The following is a 20696-nucleotide window of genomic DNA, read 5'->3' as shown; positions in this document are numbered from 1 at the left end:
TAAGATAATAGTAATAAAAATAGTGAAAGTCCCACATTAAAATGTTACTGAAGTAAAAATATATAAGCAATGTTAGCAAAATGTACATAAAATATGAAAAGTAAAAGGTAAAGCTGCCCTTGTGAATGACGTACTATTACCATTATTACTATTATTACTGTATTATTGCACTACCTCACTCATTGTTGGATATGACGGATGGAGTCATCTACACCAGTGTATAATACTCTGTATGTTTTGTATGGAAAATCTTTATTTCCTATGAAACTAGTAACTGAAGCTGTAACAGTAAATGTCGTGAACAGAGAAATATTTGTCTCTGAAATGTAGTAGAATAGAAACTACTTTAAGCACAGTACTTAGTAAATTATACTGCATTACATTACATTAATATGTTAGACTTATTGCATTATATGCTGTACTTATATATTAATCCATACAAAGATTTAGTAGCATTACTCACCCATATTATATATTAATCTGGTGGACACTAGATATTAGACATGCTGACTCTGCTATTAATCACACCACTGTTATTTACCTGCCGTGTTATTATGTCTTTCATTGCTCTTGTAAAGCATATACTATAATAAATTATCTAGTTTCTATTTTTAGTTCTGTTCTTATTTTACTTTTATCCTTCCTGTTTATTTTTTACTCTGGATTGGTACTTATTTTCATTCATAACTTGGAAATCTTGATGAAAATGTGGCCTGGCTGTCTTTCTGCGTATGAACATTTGCATCACTGCCTCTGGCTTACTCATAAAGGATTTCCTAAACAGACTGTTTTATTTGTCTTAACTTCACCCGAGACCTGCTGCATATCAAACGTGTTCTGCAGGCCAGCCTTAGACACAACCTGAGAAATATGTTGCTTCATCGTAGCACTCTGTATAATCCTACTCCTAATTCTAATACTGTGTTTGAACTCAAAAGACCACAATCAATATACAGTGTTGGCTTGTTTTAATTCTTCATGACAAAAGTGGTTCAAAGGTCAGTGAGAGGAACTTGCATACACATAATAAAAAGTTGAGGACCATCGAACTTTATGCGGAGTGTGTGCATGTCATCCTCAACAAAAATTTACACAGAATGCAGACCACATAAATACAGTTAAAATATTATACACTGGTAATTAAATTAAACACACATCTGCACATAGTGAATTCAATAGATTAAGAAATCCATTTACAACCTTCGAAGCAATATGACATCATGTTAAAGCATTTCCACTTTTTAGCACAGTTCATGAATAGTCCACCAGCTCCCCTGACGGTCCAAAAACTGGTATCATCACTTTTGAAACCTTAATATCTTAACATTCAATCTGTTTTTGATCTGTTATGTTCTTAATTTCCTGCATTCATCATCTTTATACGGAAGGTGTTCTCACTTAACAGTTCAGATTATTCATTAACTAATGCTAACGAGTTAGCTAAAAAGTGAAAATATTTTACCAAAATGAGATATCACTGTATTCAGTGCTAAAACTGCTCAATGAGTTTCTTCAAAAGTAAGACATAGATTCAAAAGCATCACAACTACAGTGTTGAATAGTAGCCTCAATTGAGAAAATGTGATGTCATCTAAAAACAGCAGACAAGATCAAAACCAAGGCACTAAAATAAAAATCAGCAGGATGTGTCCTCTTCTACTGTACCACACGATAGTTGGGCTTAAAAAAATCAATGTCAACATTTTCTTGCATTCAATTCTCATTTTGTTCAAATGTGGTCTCAAAGATCATGATTGGTCTCATTGGGTCAATTCAATTTGAATTTAAACTGCATTCAATGAGACAGGTGTCGTTATGGTGCACATACGCACTGTTGTCTTCAAATCACAGCCGTGACGTCTCTTTTATAAGTACCAACAGATACGTAATGTTTTTTTGTTTTTTTTGTCTTTTCAATCCAAGCCCCGGCGTGTGGAGCTCTCACTTAGCAAAGCCATGTCATGTTGGAGTTATATCTCGCTTTATTAATGTTTTCTTTTGCAAAATTCATCTATTCTGTTTCAGGTCAGAATGTGCTACTTGCCATAAAGCACCGTGTAATGCCTTTAAAATCACTGGACAATATTTCTTTCTATTATTTCATTTTTGTACAAGCAGCAACCCTGACAGCAGCCTGTTCGCACTATTAGCATTTCTAACTGACAACTATGGATGCTTTAGCCACAGGAGAAGGAAGCTAGCTTGCTGTGGGGAACACTAGTTCATTACAACATGCTCACTTTGGTAGCACACAAAAGCATGGTGATGAACGATGAAACACAAAACATGAGTATTGTTGCTTAGCTGTTCAAAGGAGTGAGAAAAAGCAGAAGCGGAATGGGAACTACTATGATTGCAATTAAGAGAAATGAGCATGATCCAACAAGTTAGTATTAGTTTTAGGAAATTCGAGTGATGTCAGACAGCGTCTATTAAAACCCAAAGCCCAAACAGCTTCGTCAATGGGATGCCAGCACTTGTGTCACTTAGCACCTCCAGATGACTTCTATTGTGAGAGATGCTAAATAGCTGTTGCAGTCACATTTGACTGAATGTGGGGTTAAGTTCCAAAACCCAACCTGATCCTAAATAACAGCAGGAAGTATACAGGCACTGCCCTGACTTGGTCTGCATAGTTTGCAAAGTAAGATGGCGCACATTAAAGATCTCCCACATCTCGTATCTGATTACTCTGTTTGACCTGAGGTGGTGAACTTATGGCTGATCTAGTTCCATCAAAGAAATGGCATGCTTGCTGACCTCTATTTAAAGGGTGTGGCTGATAGCCAGACACATCACAGGATAAAAAAAGGGCGTGTCACTGTATCATCAGTAAAAGGGAGTAACCTCAAGACAACAGCAAGCTCTCTACTCGTAGGACAGCATTTTTGTGAGTAAGGCTGCATTGTTCTATAAAAACAACTACATAGGAGAGCTATCACAGATGATCTAAGGGTTTACAGACACTAACAGACGCCAGACAGGCCTGACTGGGATGCCAGACGAAAGGCAAGAGTGTAGACACATACAGCCTTAGAACAGATCATAGCCTTGAATCAAAGTCTGAGGACAGTAAATACTGTACATGAAGAGAGTCTCGTTCTGGAGTAACACTGTCAACGGTTCACCACAACACACAGCCTTCAACAAGACCAGATGGAAGCTGGATCCACTTTGGACAAGACACGATCAATGACTTCACAGAGAGCAATGAGCAGCACAATTGTCTCTTCATCCTTCTCCAGGCTGCATGCAGGTTTCTCCACTCCAAGCAGAAAAACCAAGAGGGCTGGATGAGAGATTTCTAACTTTTTTTTTAACTTTTTTAATCCATGGTTCAGGTGGGTAGAGTGGGGAATGTTGCATCATATGGACAGGATGTCTTGAGTCAGGAAAGGAGGTGGGAGCCGGGAGTCAACATGAAGACAGGTCCTTATGGAGAAAAGGGGGTTTGGAGTAATGGAAGGAGTGTTTCAGCGCTACAGAGACAGGGTGAGACAGAGACAAAAAAAAACATATTTAGTTCAACTAAAGAACATGTACATGAAAAAGGAGAGGGTAATTCATAAGGATAAACAGATCAATACAACATATAAAGCAGGGCTGTCCAAAGTGGGGCCCGTGGGCAAAAGATGGCCTACCATAAGGTTCAATTTGGCCCGCCAGATAAAATAACAGATAAAGATTTACTAAAAATATAGAAAATTAGTCACTGTTTGTGCCGTTTTATTTTTTATGTAGTAGGCCAAAATGGCCTTTAATTATGCAGGATCCCTTTCCTATCCCTGTCCCACAGCGGGCAGAGTGACACTTTGCACATGAAAACTGTCAATTAAGGGAAATTGGGATCCTTGCACTATTTTGCATCATAACAATACAACAGGTGTTTGATTTTGGCCTGTTGCCCAACATTAAGGTTCAGTTTTGTCCCTCTAAGTGGAAAAGCTTGGGCACCCCTGATATTAAGGATTATCAAATCAGGGGCTGTACAAAAGCAAACAATTAAAACTCTAATAAAAATGAGTTATCAACTAAATCTGTGCAAAAAACCCACAATTGTTATAAATATTAAAGAATGCTTATTTAATATTTCAAAGAATGAAGTAGTTTAGAATAGAGAGTAAATCTGCTGGCCATTTTATTTCATCGCCTGTGAGATGGTTTCGAGTGTGAGCTCCGGGCCCTGGCAGGTGTGCCCTGAACCTTTTTACCAGAACTCTTACTGACACTGATGTGCGATTCCTCCGTGGTTCTACCTGTGGAGGTGGATGATCTACCCCTAGACTCTCTAAAGACCCCAGACATCCTGGTCCTACCAGGTGCACTGTGACCAGAGAGAGATGCGGTTGTCAGGGGCCCTGAAGATTTAGCATTCGGCTGAGAGGAGACGGAGTCTGACTGAAACGTGTTACGGCATGCAGCTGCTGTTTGTGCGGAATTAGACCTGTGACCAAACTGTTTTCTTCTGACAGAAGTGTCCACGTTTGGTTTTAGATCAGGCTTTTGTTTACTGTCAGCCCATGCTTCAGATGTGTTAGGATACACACACAAAGCTTTAGAAGAGGTTAGGTTATCTATGGATGAAGAAAACAAAGAAGATTTTAGCCTGGTTGAGGAGGCAGGTACAACACGAGTTGTAATGAAGGTGTCCTGACGTGCAGGGACTGAAGCTCTCCGGCCTGACATGCCCTTTCTTGAGTCACTGCCTTGTGTTTTGACCATGAACTCACTGTTTACAGAACTGGTGGAGCTTGTACGTGTTGGGGAGTAGCCAGGACTCAACTCTGCATTAAAAACATCACTGACACTATGACTTCTAATGAAGGTGGCGTCTCGTGGGAGACCCTTGCCTCTGCAAGACCGGCCTGTCTGGATGGGGTTGTCGGGACAAGGAGGGAGAGGGGTTCTTACAGGGCTCGTGTGGAGGCTTCGGGTTAGACTTCGCAAGTGGTGCGTGGCCATGGCAGGAACGCTGCTGCCGAGAACCGGGCTAGCCCGCGGACTGCTCCTCAGCGGGGGGCGTGCAGGACTGCTTCGGGGGCTCCGTGGAGCCCGGCCTGACTTGGTGGCCAGCTCTTTGGCCCGGGAGCGGCGGGGGCTGCTGTTCAAGCTGTGGGGAGACAGAGGGGCCTCCAGGTCTTCCAAACGCTGGGTAAGAGCCAGTTTCTGCTGTATAGCCATACGCAACAGAGAATTCAGGGTCTTCTTCTCATCCTCGGCTGCTGCCAGCTGCCTCTGCATCTCATCCAACTGGGTGACATACTGGTCACACCTGAGAGATGCAGACACAATTAAAAGATGCAACATGCATAAAACGCAGTCAGACACACACAAACACACACATTTTCAACACCAGGTGTGAACAAACACTGGGGATGCAGATTAGATTATTTTCATTATTGATTAATTTAGCAATTTCTTGTAAAACCATCACAAATTACCCAAACACACAATGCTGTCCACATACTGGTAATGTTTTTAGGTTGGCACAACTACTGAATTTGCATTGATATGGAAAAAAAAACAAACAAACTGCAAACCCTCAATGTTGGAGAAGCTGGTGCCCAAAAATATCAAATTTATTAAATAATATATGAGCATTTAATTAATATTATGTTGACAGACAATGGCTAAATATTTTGCGGGAATGAGAAGAGGGATGCCTGTGAATGATATGATCATATCCTGTTGAAATGCAGTCACCCTGACTATCCACATGATGGCACCACAAAGCCTAATTATAAACAAGAGGATCATTTAAAGCTGTAATCTTTAGCCTGCAGCAACAGACCGTAGCAGACCTTGAGCACTGTCTGTTCCCCAATCCTTCTTAAGGATAATCAAATGCCAGCTCATAACTGTCTGGAGAGGGCCTAGACAGGTAATGCATGTCCAAGAAGCTTCTCTGGCGATTAATAACAAATGATAACAAAACATTTCTGTTGTCCATTACAAAAGCAGAAAAAGACCAATGGGGGAAAAAAATCTCTCATTAACCGAGTACAAAAAAATAAAAAAAATAATCCATGCCAATGCATTCTCAGAGGAGGTTAGTGATTAGTGAGTTAAGTGTTGTGGTCTGTGAGTTCAACCCCTGACAGCACCATCCCACCCTATCAAACGCCCCACCAGTCTCCCGTCAACATTAGGCTTCTCTTTCTCTAAGGTGACCTGGCTTGATGGGACAAATCTGCCTCCTCCCCCCGTCGGCACAGGGCAGAGCATGTGGTTCATAATCTTCACGTGAACCAGTGGACTGTCCACAGGCGCAATAAGCACGGTAAGCTTATTACACAAGTGGTAGCAAAAGCTGTACCACAACAAGAGCACCATTACTAAGCATGAACAACAAACAACCAGACAACCAGAACTAATGAAAATGTTTCAGATAAAAGCCATTTTAAAGCAATAAAAAATCTACTTAGTCACGGTAAAATAAATAAATGGAAGTCTTTTTTCCTCGATAACACTGTTTTCTTCTCATTCGTACTTACCGGCTGGCAAACATGACTCGCAGTGATGAGAAGGTGGCGGCGTCCTCCTTCAAGGCTTTGAGCTCGTTCCGCAGCTTCATCATGGTCTCTGACACCATGCTCTTCTCTGTCTCATACTTGGTTTTCAGATTGGACAGGGCCAACTCTGCAGTCTGCATTGACAAAATAGCACTTTCATATGCTACTGAAGCACCCTCATTCCCCTGTCTAAGCGGGGTATTAAATGCACATTACCATGTATGATTTGTATCGAACAGACAAAATATGCTAATAATATGCTTCCCTCAAACTGACAGCACCATCATGAACCACCACAAATTCAAGGGAAACCCTAGCCCCAGTTTATGTAGTAGCACATACTCACAGAGGTAATATACATATTTTTTTTATTTGGAAACAGATTAAGAATATTTTCTGTAATTCAGTGTACAGAATTTCTTAAATCCAGATGATTAGAAGGGGGCCTCACAAAATCCACAAGCTTCTGGATTTTTCCAACATTTCCAGTTAATTATCTTTCTGAGAGATCGATGGTCACTCATTTGACCCAAATGTAAGCAAACTGTGGCACAAAGTGTTGCTGGTTAGCCAACACCATCCAAAGAGCTGTAAATTTTAAATGGTTCTGTTTGTTCAAGATTTTAGCACCAAATACCATAGATGCAACCAAACAAGTTATAACTGTCACCATTACTCCCCCTTTATTTCCATTGCTAGTGAACTATGACGTGCCCGCTGCTAAAGAGCAATCTGTATCAGTCCTGGGGAGGTCAATGAAAACTGTGATGACTAAGACAGTAGAAAAACAGTACTATGAGGGACACACAGCCGAAGGCCTGAGCCCTGTTTGGCCCTCTTGTGCAAAGAGCTTTTACATATGTGTCACTTGAACACAGTCGTCAATGCAAAAGTCTTGTTTAAATACCCTGATTACATCTGATGAACAAACGCAGAGTCCTTTGAACCAGCCTTGACAAGGTAAACAACTGTATGTGAGCATGGCCTCGCCAAACAGATTATCTTGAGTGTTTATGTCTGTGCGTGAGACAGTGAGAGTGACAGCGAAGGGAATGACAGAAGCAGGTCACGGACTGCTTGAGGCACAGGAGAGGGGAGGGCAGCATCACACTGGACACAAGGTGCAGGACTATGTGAGCCCAAGGGACAGTGTCTAGACAAGACACCGATGATACAGTTGAACCATACTGCTTATGTCAGGATTATGCATGGATAAAAGCGGCGACTTGCTCATCTCAAACTGCTGAATTTGGTCATGTGTTCATCCAGTTAAGGTAAAAATACTGGCAACAGAAGAAAGACTACATTTCACAACAGACAGTGGTCTCTTTTTTTGTACATGCAAAGAAACTGATGAGGCCTTTTATAATAAGCCACAGCAGATGAAGAAGTAGCTTCTTTCAGTGACAGGCAACAGCAAGAAAAAAAAAAAGAAATACTGCAGTGTAGCAAGTGTGTGCTGTGACCTACCTGTTTGTTAGCCTTGAGCACAGTCCTGAGGGTAGCAATCTGCTCTCTCTTGGTGCTGAGAAGGGACTTGAGCTTCAGTACTTCTTCCAAGAGGCTTTCAGCATCCCGCTCTGACTCTCCGCTGCTGCTCAACCCCGAGTACGGCATCGCGCCCCTCTGACGACAGAGGTCCACTGCCACCTGCGAGAGCACAACCACAGCTGTTCGTAAAAATGAGCCGAGCATGGGAAGTGTTTTGTCTTATAGTACTAGAGTGTTTCTTTTTAATATACAGTACATCCAAATATCACATGACTAACAGTGGCCAAAACATCCAGTGAATGAATGAATCCTCAGAAATGTAAAAGAGCATCTATATCTTTTAAATTGTGTGTTTCACTACATAAACCAGACGCCCCCAGTGGTCCTGACACTACTGATTTCTGAAAGGATTCACTGTAGTGGAAGCCACTACTCAAATTTAACCGCTGATAATCCAATCCATTCAAACCCAAGCACACGTGCCAACAAGGCTCGCATCAGGTGTTGGATTTGAACGGACACGGGAGCCACTCAACTACATTCACCTGTCTGAACTCAGCACTAGGTTCAGCAAGAAATATGTGAAGGAGGAAAAGCCTGCACCCAGAACAAAAGCCTGCCTATCAGCGATCGAGCCACAATGAAGCAGTCAGAGAATCTGCACCGCTAGTAAAGAAGTACCCGAATAAATGTCTGACATACTGTGTGCGATAAGCAGTGCTGTCTTACCCGGAGGTGTTTGATCTGGCAACGGATGACTGCTACCAAGTTGCGGACATTGGAAGGGTCCCTGAAATCCAGGGTGGGGGATCCAGGGCAGTTAGGAGATTCTACGCTGGCCCCTGCACTGTCCACCTCCCCCATAAACTGCAGTGCTGAAGCTTTGGAGATGAACATGTCATTGCCTCTTGGCTTCTTCTGGGGGTTAAGCTGGGGGTACACGTAGTGTGATCTTCGTGCACCACCTCCTCCACCACTTGCCCTGGCACCATCACGGTAATAGTCCAGGGTGACTCGTTTGGGTGTTAGGTTGTTGCACACGCAGATGTGGTGATAAAGGTTGGACAGCTCCTCGGAGAAGGCCAGCAGCTCTTCCTGGGCAACGCTCAAGTGCCCCTCTGAATCAATTGCCACTTTCCTTGTGGCTCCAATCTCCTTCTCCAGCTCACTGATGCGCTCCTGGTCCTGCTTGCTGGACTTGATGCATTGACGGATCTTGTCAGCCAGTTCCTGGGCCTCTGCCCTCCAACGATCCTTCTCCTGCTTGTATCGCTGCTCCAGGGTGTTATAACGAGTTCCTGCCTGAGATAGTTCATCTCGCAGCTTCAGAAGCTCTTCGCTGGCTGAACGCATGCGTGCTTCCAGTACCTCCTTGCTCTTGGTGTCGACCTCATAATCAAAGGCCACATTCCCACCATCGCCGTTTTCTGTCTCGCCCCTGTCGTCTGCCTCCTGGTTATGCTTCTGGCTGCTCTGCACAGCTTCCAGCTGTTGGGTGAGAGATCCAACCTTGTCCTCTTGCTGACTGAGGGCCTGTTTGGACATTACCAGCTGCATCTGCAGTTCCTCTACTTTGCCAACCAAAGTCGACTTCTCCCGTTCTGCCTGGTTACACATATATACACAAAAATTTTTTTAATCTTCTGAGGTATAAACATACACATTTTAAAATTGCTCAAATTACTTAAAGCTGCCCATTAGAGGAATAACCATTAATTTCATTTCTAAGACAGGCCAACGGGCCAAAACTGTTTGTTGATTATTTCCCATAAAACAAGGTCTCTGTAACTCAAATTTCTCCCCCAACCACCTTTACTCTTAATGCATTTTTTATGTAAAATAGTGGCTGACCCCATTCAGCTCCCCACACCCAACATCTGTTAGGTAGGAGCTTGCTAACCCAACCCCCAATTTAAGTGCATCATGAATAATATATTTCCTTCCAAGAGGGATAACAGTTCAAGACAACCCTAATTTTCTTAAGTACCCCCTTTATTTGTGAAGCGTAACTGTGTCAGGTCAGAGTACTGTAGATGATGAAAAGTGGTTCCAGCTGATTTTTATCAATACAGAAAGGCTTACTAATTTCACCAACACAGAGCGGATGTGGTCTAAAACAGGAAGCAGCAGACATCCCTGTTAACAGCTCAGACACACAAATCAACCTGTAAAACAGCTTCACTGCTCAGCTTATCAAGGTGGTACTATTCCAAGTTATTCTGACGAGAACTGACACTTTCATCTAAATATAACTGCAGGTCTATGAATCACAAAGGAACAGTAGTTAGTAGATGGTGTTAGCAGCAGTCGCTAGGCCATTATCAAGTTTTCACAAAATGGCATCACTAATCTCTGCATTGTATTTACTCTTGATTTAAATAATATGACGCAAGTAAATAAAGACACCTATTTCAGAGAAGCAGAAAAGATGGAAAGATCAACCTCTCCCTTTGGGGTAAAATCTATGTGGTGATGACCAGTTTAAGCTAACAAGGGAACAAAACCATTGAAACCTGTAAGCAAGGAAACATCATATTTCACTATTTTTCTTCAGTGCATAATTTCACCATGTTAATAAATGAAACGAGCTGCACATATTGTAGTGTTGCCTACCTGTAGGAGTTGCTGTTTTAGTTTCTGGCTGTCTGAAAAGTGTAGTTCACTCAGCAGGTCTGACACCAGCCCAGAGGCTGGAGCACGTAGGAATACGTCACTGTTTCGTGGAGTGGAGTAGCGATGGATGAGGCCGTTACTTTTGGAGCCTCCCAAGTGAGGAGGGTGAGCAGAACCGGGAGCAGACCCAGGACCATTATTAATGCCACTGTCCTGGTCCTCTCCCTCACCCTCACCATCTCCCTCTCCCCCCTGGCCCTCCTCCTGGCTGTCATCCAGCTGCTCCAAGTGGAGCTCCAGGTTCCCCACAGAATCAAAGGGGTTAAGGGTCAGGGCAGAGAGCTCTCGCCGCAGACTGTTCTTCTGCTCCCTCTCCTCCTTCAGGGCTTCCAGGGCCTCATCCAGCTGCCTCTCTGCAATCTCCCTCAGCCTCGCTGCCTCATCCAGCTGAGCTCGCAGCTCCTCCTGCTCATCGTTCTTCTGGGTCAGCTCCAGCTTTATCGATTCAAACTCAACCTGAAATGTGATAGAGGAGCATAAATAGTAGGATGTTTTTAAGAGGTCTTTCTATATGGGTGCAGATTCTGTACTCAACATGCAAATATACCCATCACTGCATTGAGCCACAGTGTTAGTCACATACCCAGATGGCTTGAGCAGATCAACAGAAACACCACTGGTGATGACTCCATAGTCACCAACACTTCTATTTGGAAATGGATATGTACAGTACCTCCCACTGACATAGAGTTTGAATCCTATATATTCACCAACATTTCCATCTAGTTGGCTCATCTAGTTATATATATATGTGTGTGTGTGTGTGTGTGTGTGTGTGTGTATATTATACACACACACACACACACACACACACACACACACACACACACACACACACACACACACACACACATATAAATAACAAAGCATGTCTATTTTTTTCAAATAAAATCAACATGTTATTAAAACTGATACTGAGAGTCCTTTGGAACATTTAGGGGTCTCATCCAAAACAACAAAAAGGGCTTCTGACATCAGAAACTCTCAAGGTAAGACTAGATTTTCATGTAAAAGTCAGCAACAGATCATATAAACAAGCCTGTGCTACATTTAGAACTAGTCATGGACAGTTTGTCTTGGCAGAGCTGCAATATACACAAAAGTCTCATTTGCGCTGGGAAGCACTTGTCTCACACCCTCAGGAATCCAAACAATTTCACATAACTACATAACAACCCACAAGAATACCGAGCATCTTTGATCACACAGAACACAAACTAAGATGTGAGCAAATGTGAAAAGCATTGGGAACATCTGCATATGTTTAGAAAATGTTCTTTTTAGTATTTGCAATGTTACAATGACACAAAATGACACACACATCCTGCCAAAAGAAAACTATTACATTGGAAGCTTTCAGTATGCAGTTGTACTGCCGCTGTTCCTTTTTAAAGCAGTAATTTAGTGGATCTGCAGGTCTCCGGACATGACATGTGTGTGTTGTGTTTTACTCTAAAGTGCAATGACTGGATAAGTGAAAGAATGACTTTAAAAGCCATCGCTTTCGCCTCCATTGAGTGAAACACAGGCTGTGACTTCGGGCATTTTCAGTGGGGGAACCGTGAAACTGAGGTTATACTGCTTGTCATACAAATAGATCATAAGATTGTGATGTTCACTGCAACTTTGGCAATATCTGCTGCCTTCCCTTTGAGAAACACTTCTGCTCGCTCACCAGATATACCCCAGTCTCTGGCCGTCAGTGTTGATAGGCTTTGACTTGTGACATGTAACCAATCAGACTACAGAGTGGTGACTACAGACTGAAGTGGCTACAGCTGTGGGAGCCACTTCATTTTCTGGAAATAAAAACATGAAATACCCAGCAGCTGGCCTGAAGTAATGTTACCAGACGTGAGTGAGATTTGTAGCATGCAAAGCAGTTCTGCTCTCATGAAAGAAAGGAACTGGCAGCACCTGACAAAAATAACCATGTCTGTGTTAAGAAACACTCACGTGTACAAACAAGTAGATAAGTTCAAAACAAATAAAAAAAAAACATTAGCATGCCACAATGTTAATATTCATGTATTTTCCCCACCTCATTTGCATAATTATTTTCATCCTTCATCCATTCGCAATTACAGCCAGTAGGTTGGACTTTTTTGTATTTGTTAAGGCTGCAGTTTGAGTGATAACTGACCTGGTTTTCCTTGAGCACAGACACCTGTTTCTGCAGAGATATGTTCTCATCTTCTAGCTCAGCATTGTCCTGCAACTGCCGCAGCTCACGTACTTTATATTCCTTTATCTCATCCCTCAGATGGCCCTTTTCTGCCTCCAGACACTCACACTCCTGTAGAAGACAACCCACTGTCAAATCCACAATCAGAAAGTTCATGTTATGCACGTTGATTTTACTTTGGGAATGAGGCTACAAAGCTAATATATCCACCAGTGAGTCAGGGTCCCATCGTATCTATCATGACAAGACGGGGATTAATATTATGCAGTATAACAGCAGTATGCGGGTGTACTAAGTGAGTCACCAAACCTTCTTTAGCTGGGTGGAGAACACTCCCAGTCTATCGATCTCTGCATGGGCATTGCTTAGAGCAAGGCGTGCTTGCTTGAGGTCTGCCTGGACTTCCTCTATGCGGGTTGCCATGGCAGCCTCCTTACTGGCTGTCTCCTGCAGCAAGCTCTCCTCCCGGCACTCTCCATCAGCAGCTGCACGCTTCTGACTGGTAACAGAATCTGCAAATGCCTTTACACAAACACAAAGGGTTAAGGAAAGGGCAAAACTTGCAGTATCCTGCAGGCTACAGTGTTACACATTGGATGAACATTTTCAGTGCTGAAAGACAAATGCATTCATGTTTTGCTACTCATATCAAGTCAAGAAATGCAGACATCTTTAACGAATGAAAGGAAATAGAACTTCGCTGACATAAACCTGATTACAATGAGGATGTAACCATTATGGTTTGGTAACAAGACACCTCAACAGCAGCTTTTACACTGATTGATGCTCTATTTGTATCTAATCAAACGTGATAAAATGAGCCTAATACATTAGACTTAAATTTGTAATAGCATGCATATCTTCACAGCTTGCCATAATCTGTAACTTTAACCCATTACGCATCAATGACTGCTGATGAAAGAACTGTCAAATAGGGTGTATAATGCAATGAACAAGCTACTAAACAAGCTCAACTGAGCATCGTGGTGCGGTTATATAATGATGTTAATTCACAGCACGAGTCGGCTCTGCTTCGTTAAAACCCTGCCAAAGCCTAGGTGGGTAAACAGCCAAGAAATAAGGTTTATGCAGATTATGGGAAAATATCTGAAATTCTGTACCACTACGTCCCTTAAGACATAAAGAGCTTTGCTTGATATGTGGTTATAAAACATCAGAATGAGTCTATTTTGGTGGTATTCTGGCACATATTTTTCATTAAATATCCAACTGTTTGTCAGCAGGATTTTAAACCTTTTTCTCTTTAAATTTAAACAGGTGGGCGAAACAATTGCAAAAACAAAAATCTGCCCGCATGATAGGATTGAATTTTTTGGGATTACCTGCTTACATAAATCAGTTTTACAGAGCATGTTCTAGCAATACTCAGTACCTTCACAGCCCATCTGCTGCATCTGTGTCAAAGTTTATAATCAGGAAACAATATTAATCCCTCACACATCAGTCATCGAGCACGGTGTCAGCATGAGCATAAGAATTGCACATAAATATTTCCACAAAATGGACTTTTAAAAGAGAAACTGTAACTGTCAGCTGGAGTGTAACTAAAAAAAAAAAAAAACTACACTTGTATAAACACAGTTGAAGGAGTGGCTGTCAATTTCACTGCATTATTGTTAATAATCAACTTATTAATTAAAGAGAGAGATAGGAGGGAAGGAAGGAAGGAAGGAAACAATTTGTTTAGCATCATTAAGGTAATGACAAGCATATGTCACAATTTCAATACATCTGTGAAAGGTTTGGATTACATGATAATCTGAGTTTTGACATATTGGTCTAATCTTTTTATTCTGACTATGCTGCGCTAGCCTTATTCACTCCTTAATGCCAAGCACTTAAGTATCAAAATCAGTTTAAGATAAACAGAGAAAACATTATGGACACGCTGACTAACTGGCTGTGTGGGTTGTCCTAATCCCTAAACAGTCCTCTCCCTCTGACGCCATCAGCATCAGATGACGTACGAGGGCAAAACTGACTCAGCATGCAATCACAAGTATCTTCATTGAAAGTCTAATGTGAGACTGCAGCTGTAACAGAACTGTTATTGTGGTAGCAGAGAGTCAGAGCTACGAAAAAGCACTAAGGGATGAGCAATCAAATTAATGTCATATGTCACTGGTACATATGAAGAGACAACGCTGCTGGCTTTATAGGAGTACCAGGGACACTGCAAGGCAGCTCCTCAACTGTTACACTAAAATGAGCAGCATTGATAGAGAGACAGTGGTTTTACAACATCAGCCATTTAAAGGCGCTGCCACAAAAACAAGGTGAAAAGGCAGCAGCGTGTTATTGGAAAATAACACTTGGAATGCTGGGGGAATGAGAACTTCACAAGCCTAATGTTGTCTAAATATAACTAGAAGGCCTTCGGTGTTCCTACCTCTTTGAGCTGCTGTAGCTCCCCTTTGAGGGCTTCATGCTCCTCTTCCAGTTGCCTGTGTTTCATCTTGAGAGCAGCACTTTCTTCCAACACCACCAAGCCATAGCGGGCTGCCTGTAGCTTCTCCTCCGTGGCCTCCTGGAGCTCAAGAGTCAGCCGCACCACTTCAGCATTCAAGTCTCTGCTCCCCATCTCTGCCTCCCCTTCTCCTTCCACCGCTTGACCTGCATCCGCCTCCAGCATCCTTGCCTGGCCTCCCTCTCGTCTGCCAATGCTCTACTGGGACACCTGCCTCCTTCACTCCTCCTCTCTCATTACTCCACACTACAAAAGGCAAAACACAAAGATGGTGGTTATGTAAACTTCTTAGAACAATGGCCAGGAAGGCAAAGAGGTTTTGTGTAAATCACATTATGACACCAACTGAGCAGACTGCATAGGGTAAGATTAACACCGGAGCTGGTTGAGTGAGAAAATGGCTCAAATGGCTACAAGACAAATCCAAGCCACAAATGACCTAACCGCTGCAGACTGCAAATATATATTACAGGTGAATACCAGTTAGCCAGGTCAATTCTGGTTATATTACCAATTATAACAAAAAATATACTACTGCAATTAATCATTTTAAATAGGCACGTATTAGCACGTGGTATTTAACGTCCATTACTGATGATCCCCCACCTCCACACAAATAACAAGCAGTCACTATTAAACTGGGATGCAGGGCCGGCCTGTACACATCACTGAGCAACGTTATCGCTATTCAACACCAGCCACGTTGTTCCTGTCCACAATAAGCCGACGGCAATAGGTAATGTTAGCCACACAGTTATGACAGCTGAGTGAATATCACCAGATGTCCTCCTCAAAGTAGCCGTGGAAACAATATGGTTTAACATTACTTTGACCACCCGTATTGACTGGGTGGGGCAGAGCTCGCCCATTTCCTCGTGTCCTCTTCTTTGACCGAAGATGGACACACCAGCCGCCGGTTGTCCGGTGCCAAATGATGTATCCCGTAAGCATCTGTTCCTCCTACACCGCAAACTGACGCTAGATCTTCAAATGGGAGTGTATGAAAGGGGGTAAGATGTAACCTGTAAATATTTTGTCACCCTCTGTCTCCAAAGTAAGTTGGTATCCTTGAGGGTGACAAGGATACAAAATCTAAGACGACACCGGTCTGGGAACAGGACACGGCCGGACAGCTAGCAAGAGTAATTGTAGCCTTATATAGACAGCAAATGACATCACAATGCTATCAGCAAAGTCAAGTTGACGAATTTAGCTAGCGGGCGTCCTAGCTTTGTGATTACCTGCATTTAAATGGACTTAGAGGAACAGACATCGATTACTAGACTCGTGGGATAACGTTAGTTCCCCTGTGATAGCGTCAGTCGGATCCTGTCAGACAAGCTAATTAGCTAAAGCTAGATAGCGATTGTTAGCCAAACTTGCTAACGTCACTCACCTGCTGGTTTTATTTCGGACGAGGACGAGACGAGGCTCGCCGCTTGCAAGCAAACGTTAGTTGTGTACTTCCTCCAGAAGCTGTCAGCGGCAACGGTTGCTAATCTCGAGAGTAGCCAGGGGTACCAGCCCAGTGTGCCGAGCAGCCGCTTCCCTTCCTCCCACCCGGTTCTCTCGTTTCACAGTGAGGTCTGGTGTCAAAAGCGCGCCGAAAACGTGAAAGCGCTATTACCCCCTCTAGCTAAACAACGGCGCAATGCAATGACACCAAGAAACTGTCGTTATTTTCTGTGTGTCGGTAGATATGGCAGTGCTGTCCATTCCGAGATAAAAATGTAACAACAATGCAATGAATACAACAATTTCTTTATTCAACAAACACGAAATATAAGAGAAATAACGACAGATAAGTGAAGAAATAACACACTTCCGCTCGTGCCTTTTTTATCTTCCGTTTTACTTCCGGGTGTGCACATTGGCAAGTTGGAGTGTCTTGCGAATGTGTCTTCAGCGAGACAACGGTAGTTTTGCACAATGAAGATCGTCACCTGGAACATAAATGGTATAAGAGCTTTCAGAGGCGGCATTAAAAAGGCCCTTCATACGCTGGACGCAGATATTATCTGCTTTCAAGAGACAAAAGTGACAAGTAAGTGGTTTTCTCACGAGTTTGGAAAACGCGGGTGCTGTCAGGTAACGTTAACGTAACGTTGCCACAACCAGAAGTCTGTCATGAAAGAATAAAAGTTAACCCCCCAAACAACTTGTCCCCCCACAGGAGACTTGCTCGATGAAAGAACTGCCATTGTTGACGGCTACAACTCCTATTTCAGCTTCAGTCGAGGACGCAGCGGCTATTCAGGTGCATTACACTGACATAACAATTCATTTTGTGCCTTCATGTGTGTCCTCTACGTTATTGTCCCCTTCCGGTTATAGTTAGTTTACCCAAACAAGAAGAGTTAAGTTAAGTTGTTAAGTTAAGCAAATGCCTGATAATTCACTGTACTGAATGGGCACTCAATGCCATTGTTACACCTGCTTCACGGTTGCTGCTGACACCATATTAACCATTCACCTGTCATTCCTGACATACACAGGCGTCGCCACTTACTGTAAAGACAGCGCCACTCCATTTGCTGCTGAGGAGGGTCTCACAGGTCTGCTGACCAACCATGACGGGGCTGTTGGATGCTACAGTGACCAGGCTGAGTTCTGCAGCGAGGAGCTGCAGCTTTTGGACAACGAGGGACGAGCCGTTATCACGCAGCACAGAACCACGTAAGAGAAAAATGTCCACCACACGTGTCACAGGTGCTGTATTGGGTATTAGTCTCTGTTCATTTTATTAAAAATGTACATTGTAGTCTCCACCAGCAGCCAGATTTTGATCAATGTAGAGCATGTCAATCAAAATGTCACTGTGTGTGTACTAATCACTTTGTAAATAAGTTGTAAACTGTGTCTGTCTGTCTCTTTTTGTCTTTTTTATCACCCACAGGTGTCAGGGAAAAGAGCAAACTGTCACTGTAATCAATGTGTACTGTCCACGGGCTGACCCAGAAAAGCCTGAGCGAAAGCAGTTCAAGCTGCAGTTCTACAAGCTGCTTCAGTCTCGGGCTGAAGCTCTACTGAAAGACGGGAGGTGAGAGTTTAGGAAAGTTTCCACAGACTGAAAAATGAGATTGTAGTTACAATGAGACACAGGTGTATCCTGCTTTTACCACAGACAGTTTCAGTTTCGTACAATGCAGCCTTCTACCAGTTTACAAGTGTTGCTTTGGACGGCCTATCACGAGATACTATCTTATTTCCATCTTTAAAAATGTTGAGCTAATCGTTTTTCCTGTCATATCTTTCAGCCATGTGATTGTTTTAGGAGATGTAAATACATCTCACCGGCCAATAGACCACTGTGACCCCAGCGATATTGTAAGTGAAAGGTTAGAATTCTGTCATATGAATGTTTTACTTGTTTCTTTTGCAAAACATGCAGATATCTTGCTGAGAGTTGGATAAGAAGACTGATACCACTCTTGTCTCTGTACAGTAAATATGAAATAAAAGCCAGCAGCTGCTTAGCTTAGCATTAAAGACAGGGGTAAACAGTTAGCCTGACGTTGTCTAAAGGTAACAAACGCTGCCCAGTAGTACCTCTAAAGCGCACTAATAGACAAGTTATATCTTGTCTATTAGTTTAATTTGCACAAAAACAAGTGAAAATAACAATCAGTGTCAACGTGCTGGCTGGCTGTGTCCCCCTGCATTTGGTCTTTGTGCTAAGTTAAGCTAACAGTCTCCTGTAGCTTAGCTTCATATGTAGCTTCATATGAACAGAGATGAAAGTGGTATCATTCTCAGCCAGGAACAAACAAGTGTGTTTCCAGAAATGTTGAACTATTCCTTTGATATGGCGTGTTATGTTTCTACTAAATGTGTGCATGTATATTCATAATAATGAAGCTCTACCCACTCTGTTTTCTTCAACTCTTAGGATGATTTTGATGAAAACCCTGGAAGGAAATGGCTGAATGGCTTTCTGCATAGTGTCAGACAGGAAGAGGAAAGGAATGAGGAAGAACCCAACGAAGAATCTGAGGTAACTTCACCAGATCCCAGCCACAGGGGAAAATTTGTGGATACTTTTCGCTATTTCCACCCAACGCGCACCAACGCCTTCACATGCTGGTCCACTCTCACCGGAGCGCGGAAAACCAACTACGGCACACGCATTGACTACGTATTTGCAGACTGCCAGCTAGCCAAGGAGCAGTTTGTGGCAGCTGATATCATGCCAGAGGTGGAGGGGTCAGACCACTGCCCTGTGTGGGGGCGACTGAGCTGCTCCCTCCTGCCCAGCCCCAAGCCTCCTCCCCTCTGTACACGCTATCTGCCAGAGTTTGCCGGCAAGCAGCAGAAACTCTCACGCTTCCTTGTTAAGGTGGACCAAAAATCAAGTCAGTCTGATCAGAGAGATGCATTACCTGGATCTCAAGAAGAGGAGGAGAGGAGGGAGAATTTAAACCCACTCGGGGCTGGAAACATCTCCGGTAAAAAACGGTTAATAACATCAGACTCTGTTGTCCCAAAGGGGAAAAAGGCAAAGGCTGTGAAGACCTCCTCAAAGCCACAGGGCAGCCTCCTCTCCTTTTTCAAACCCAAAGTCACAAACACTGCTCACTCTACTGAAGCACCCAGCCTGGATGAAGATGCATCATCACAAAACTCCCAAAAAGCATCCACAACTAGAGAAGACGTGTTTTCGCTCTCAAGCAGCGCGCCCGAAGATACTGAGCCTGCCTTTGATGGTTCGCCGCAGCTGTGTGTGAGCACCACCGCAGAGGAAAGTGACAAACAGATGAAGGCAGAACATTTAACCCCACAACCCACTGTGACACACTCAGCTGCCAAAAAGGGGGCATCGTCAGTGTTTTGGAAGTCAGTGCTTCATGGGCCGCCCCCACCGCCCTCCTGTAAGGTCCACGGGGAACCCTGTGTGCTTCGTACTGTGAAGAAGGAGGGGCCAAACATGGGCAAACAGTTCTTTGTGTGCGCTCGTCCTCAGGGACATGCCTCCAACCCCGACGCTCGCTGTAATTTCTTTGCATGGGTTGACAAGGCCAAGTGACATGTTTACTGCATCATCAGTGGAACTCAAAACGAGCACAAAGAAGGACCGCGAGACCACTGCGCAGACATCTCATCATTTCACAGATTTTTATGACTGACTGTTTTTTTTTTTTCTTTTATAAATAATAAAGACAGTAGTTTTGCATTACTGTGAGTTTGGTTTTGTTTGGTCTCAGAGCTGAAACCATTAGGTACTCCATAGATTGGTCACTTTTCAAGTAAAAACACAAAATGTGCTCCGACTCCAGCTCATTAAATATGACAAATATGCTACTTTTCTCCATTTTATATAATTTGAAATTGAATATCTTAGAGTTTTTAG

The 20696-nt window shown here is 43.0% G+C and overlaps 2 protein-coding genes across 2 annotated transcripts; one reads left to right on the top strand and one right to left on the bottom strand.

Moving 5' to 3' along the window:
• Positions 1-951: 951 nt before the first annotated feature.
• Positions 952-16960, bottom strand: LOC139334789 (protein bicaudal D homolog 2). The gene is made up of 10 exons (XM_070967956.1): positions 16746-16960; positions 15272-15595; positions 13171-13383; positions 12820-12972; positions 10617-11132; positions 8733-9608; positions 7983-8162; positions 6495-6646; positions 4912-5272; positions 952-3479 (listed from the first exon to the last, which is right to left on the bottom strand). The coding sequence occupies exons 2-10, from the start codon at positions 15512-15514 to the stop codon at positions 3474-3476; spliced, it is 2700 nt and encodes an 899-aa protein (XP_070824057.1). The 5' UTR covers positions 15515-15595; positions 16746-16960; the 3' UTR covers positions 952-3473.
• Positions 16961-17190: 230 nt separating this feature from the next.
• Positions 17191-20521, top strand: apex2 (APEX nuclease (apurinic/apyrimidinic endonuclease) 2). The gene is made up of 6 exons (XM_070968807.1): positions 17191-17393; positions 17523-17606; positions 17845-18025; positions 18246-18389; positions 18607-18676; positions 19239-20521. The coding sequence occupies exons 1-6, from the start codon at positions 17279-17281 to the stop codon at positions 20370-20372; spliced, it is 1728 nt and encodes a 575-aa protein (XP_070824908.1). The 5' UTR covers positions 17191-17278; the 3' UTR covers positions 20373-20521.
• The last annotated feature ends 175 nt before the right edge of the window (positions 20522-20696 follow it).

Source organism: Chaetodon trifascialis, chromosome 8 (genome assembly GCF_039877785.1).
Source record: "Chaetodon trifascialis isolate fChaTrf1 chromosome 8, fChaTrf1.hap1, whole genome shotgun sequence".
In the NCBI taxonomy this organism is placed as follows: Eukaryota; Metazoa; Chordata; class Actinopteri; order Chaetodontiformes; family Chaetodontidae; genus Chaetodon; species Chaetodon trifascialis.
Note: the sequence above shows the minus strand (reverse complement) of the source record. Positions and strands in the feature narration are given on the sequence as shown.

What these genes read in the sequence shown, in the direction of transcription:
- LOC139334789 (XM_070967956.1), bottom strand. Translation starts at nt 15,514, where the DNA reads ATGCTGGAGGCGGATGCAGGTCAAGCGGTGGAAGGAGAAGGGGAGGCA. An exon ending in CTGTGCTCAAGGAAAACCAG is followed by an intron (nt 11,133 to 12,819) that starts GTCAGTTATCAC and finishes ATCACATTTCAG; the next exon opens with GTTGAGTTTGAATCGATAAA. An exon ending in GCCAGATCAAACACCTCCGG is followed by an intron (nt 8,163 to 8,732) that starts GTAAGACAGCAC and finishes GTGCTCTCGCAG; the next exon opens with GTGGCAGTGGACCTCTGTCG.
- apex2 (XM_070968807.1), top strand. Translation starts at nt 17,279, where the DNA reads ATGAAGATCGTCACCTGGAACATAAATGGTATAAGAGCTTTCAGAGGC. An exon ending in GCTCTACTGAAAGACGGGAG is followed by an intron (nt 18,390 to 18,606) that starts GTGAGAGTTTAG and finishes CATATCTTTCAG; the next exon opens with CCATGTGATTGTTTTAGGAG. An exon ending in ACTGTGACCCCAGCGATATT is followed by an intron (nt 18,677 to 19,238) that starts GTAAGTGAAAGG and finishes TTCAACTCTTAG; the next exon opens with GATGATTTTGATGAAAACCC.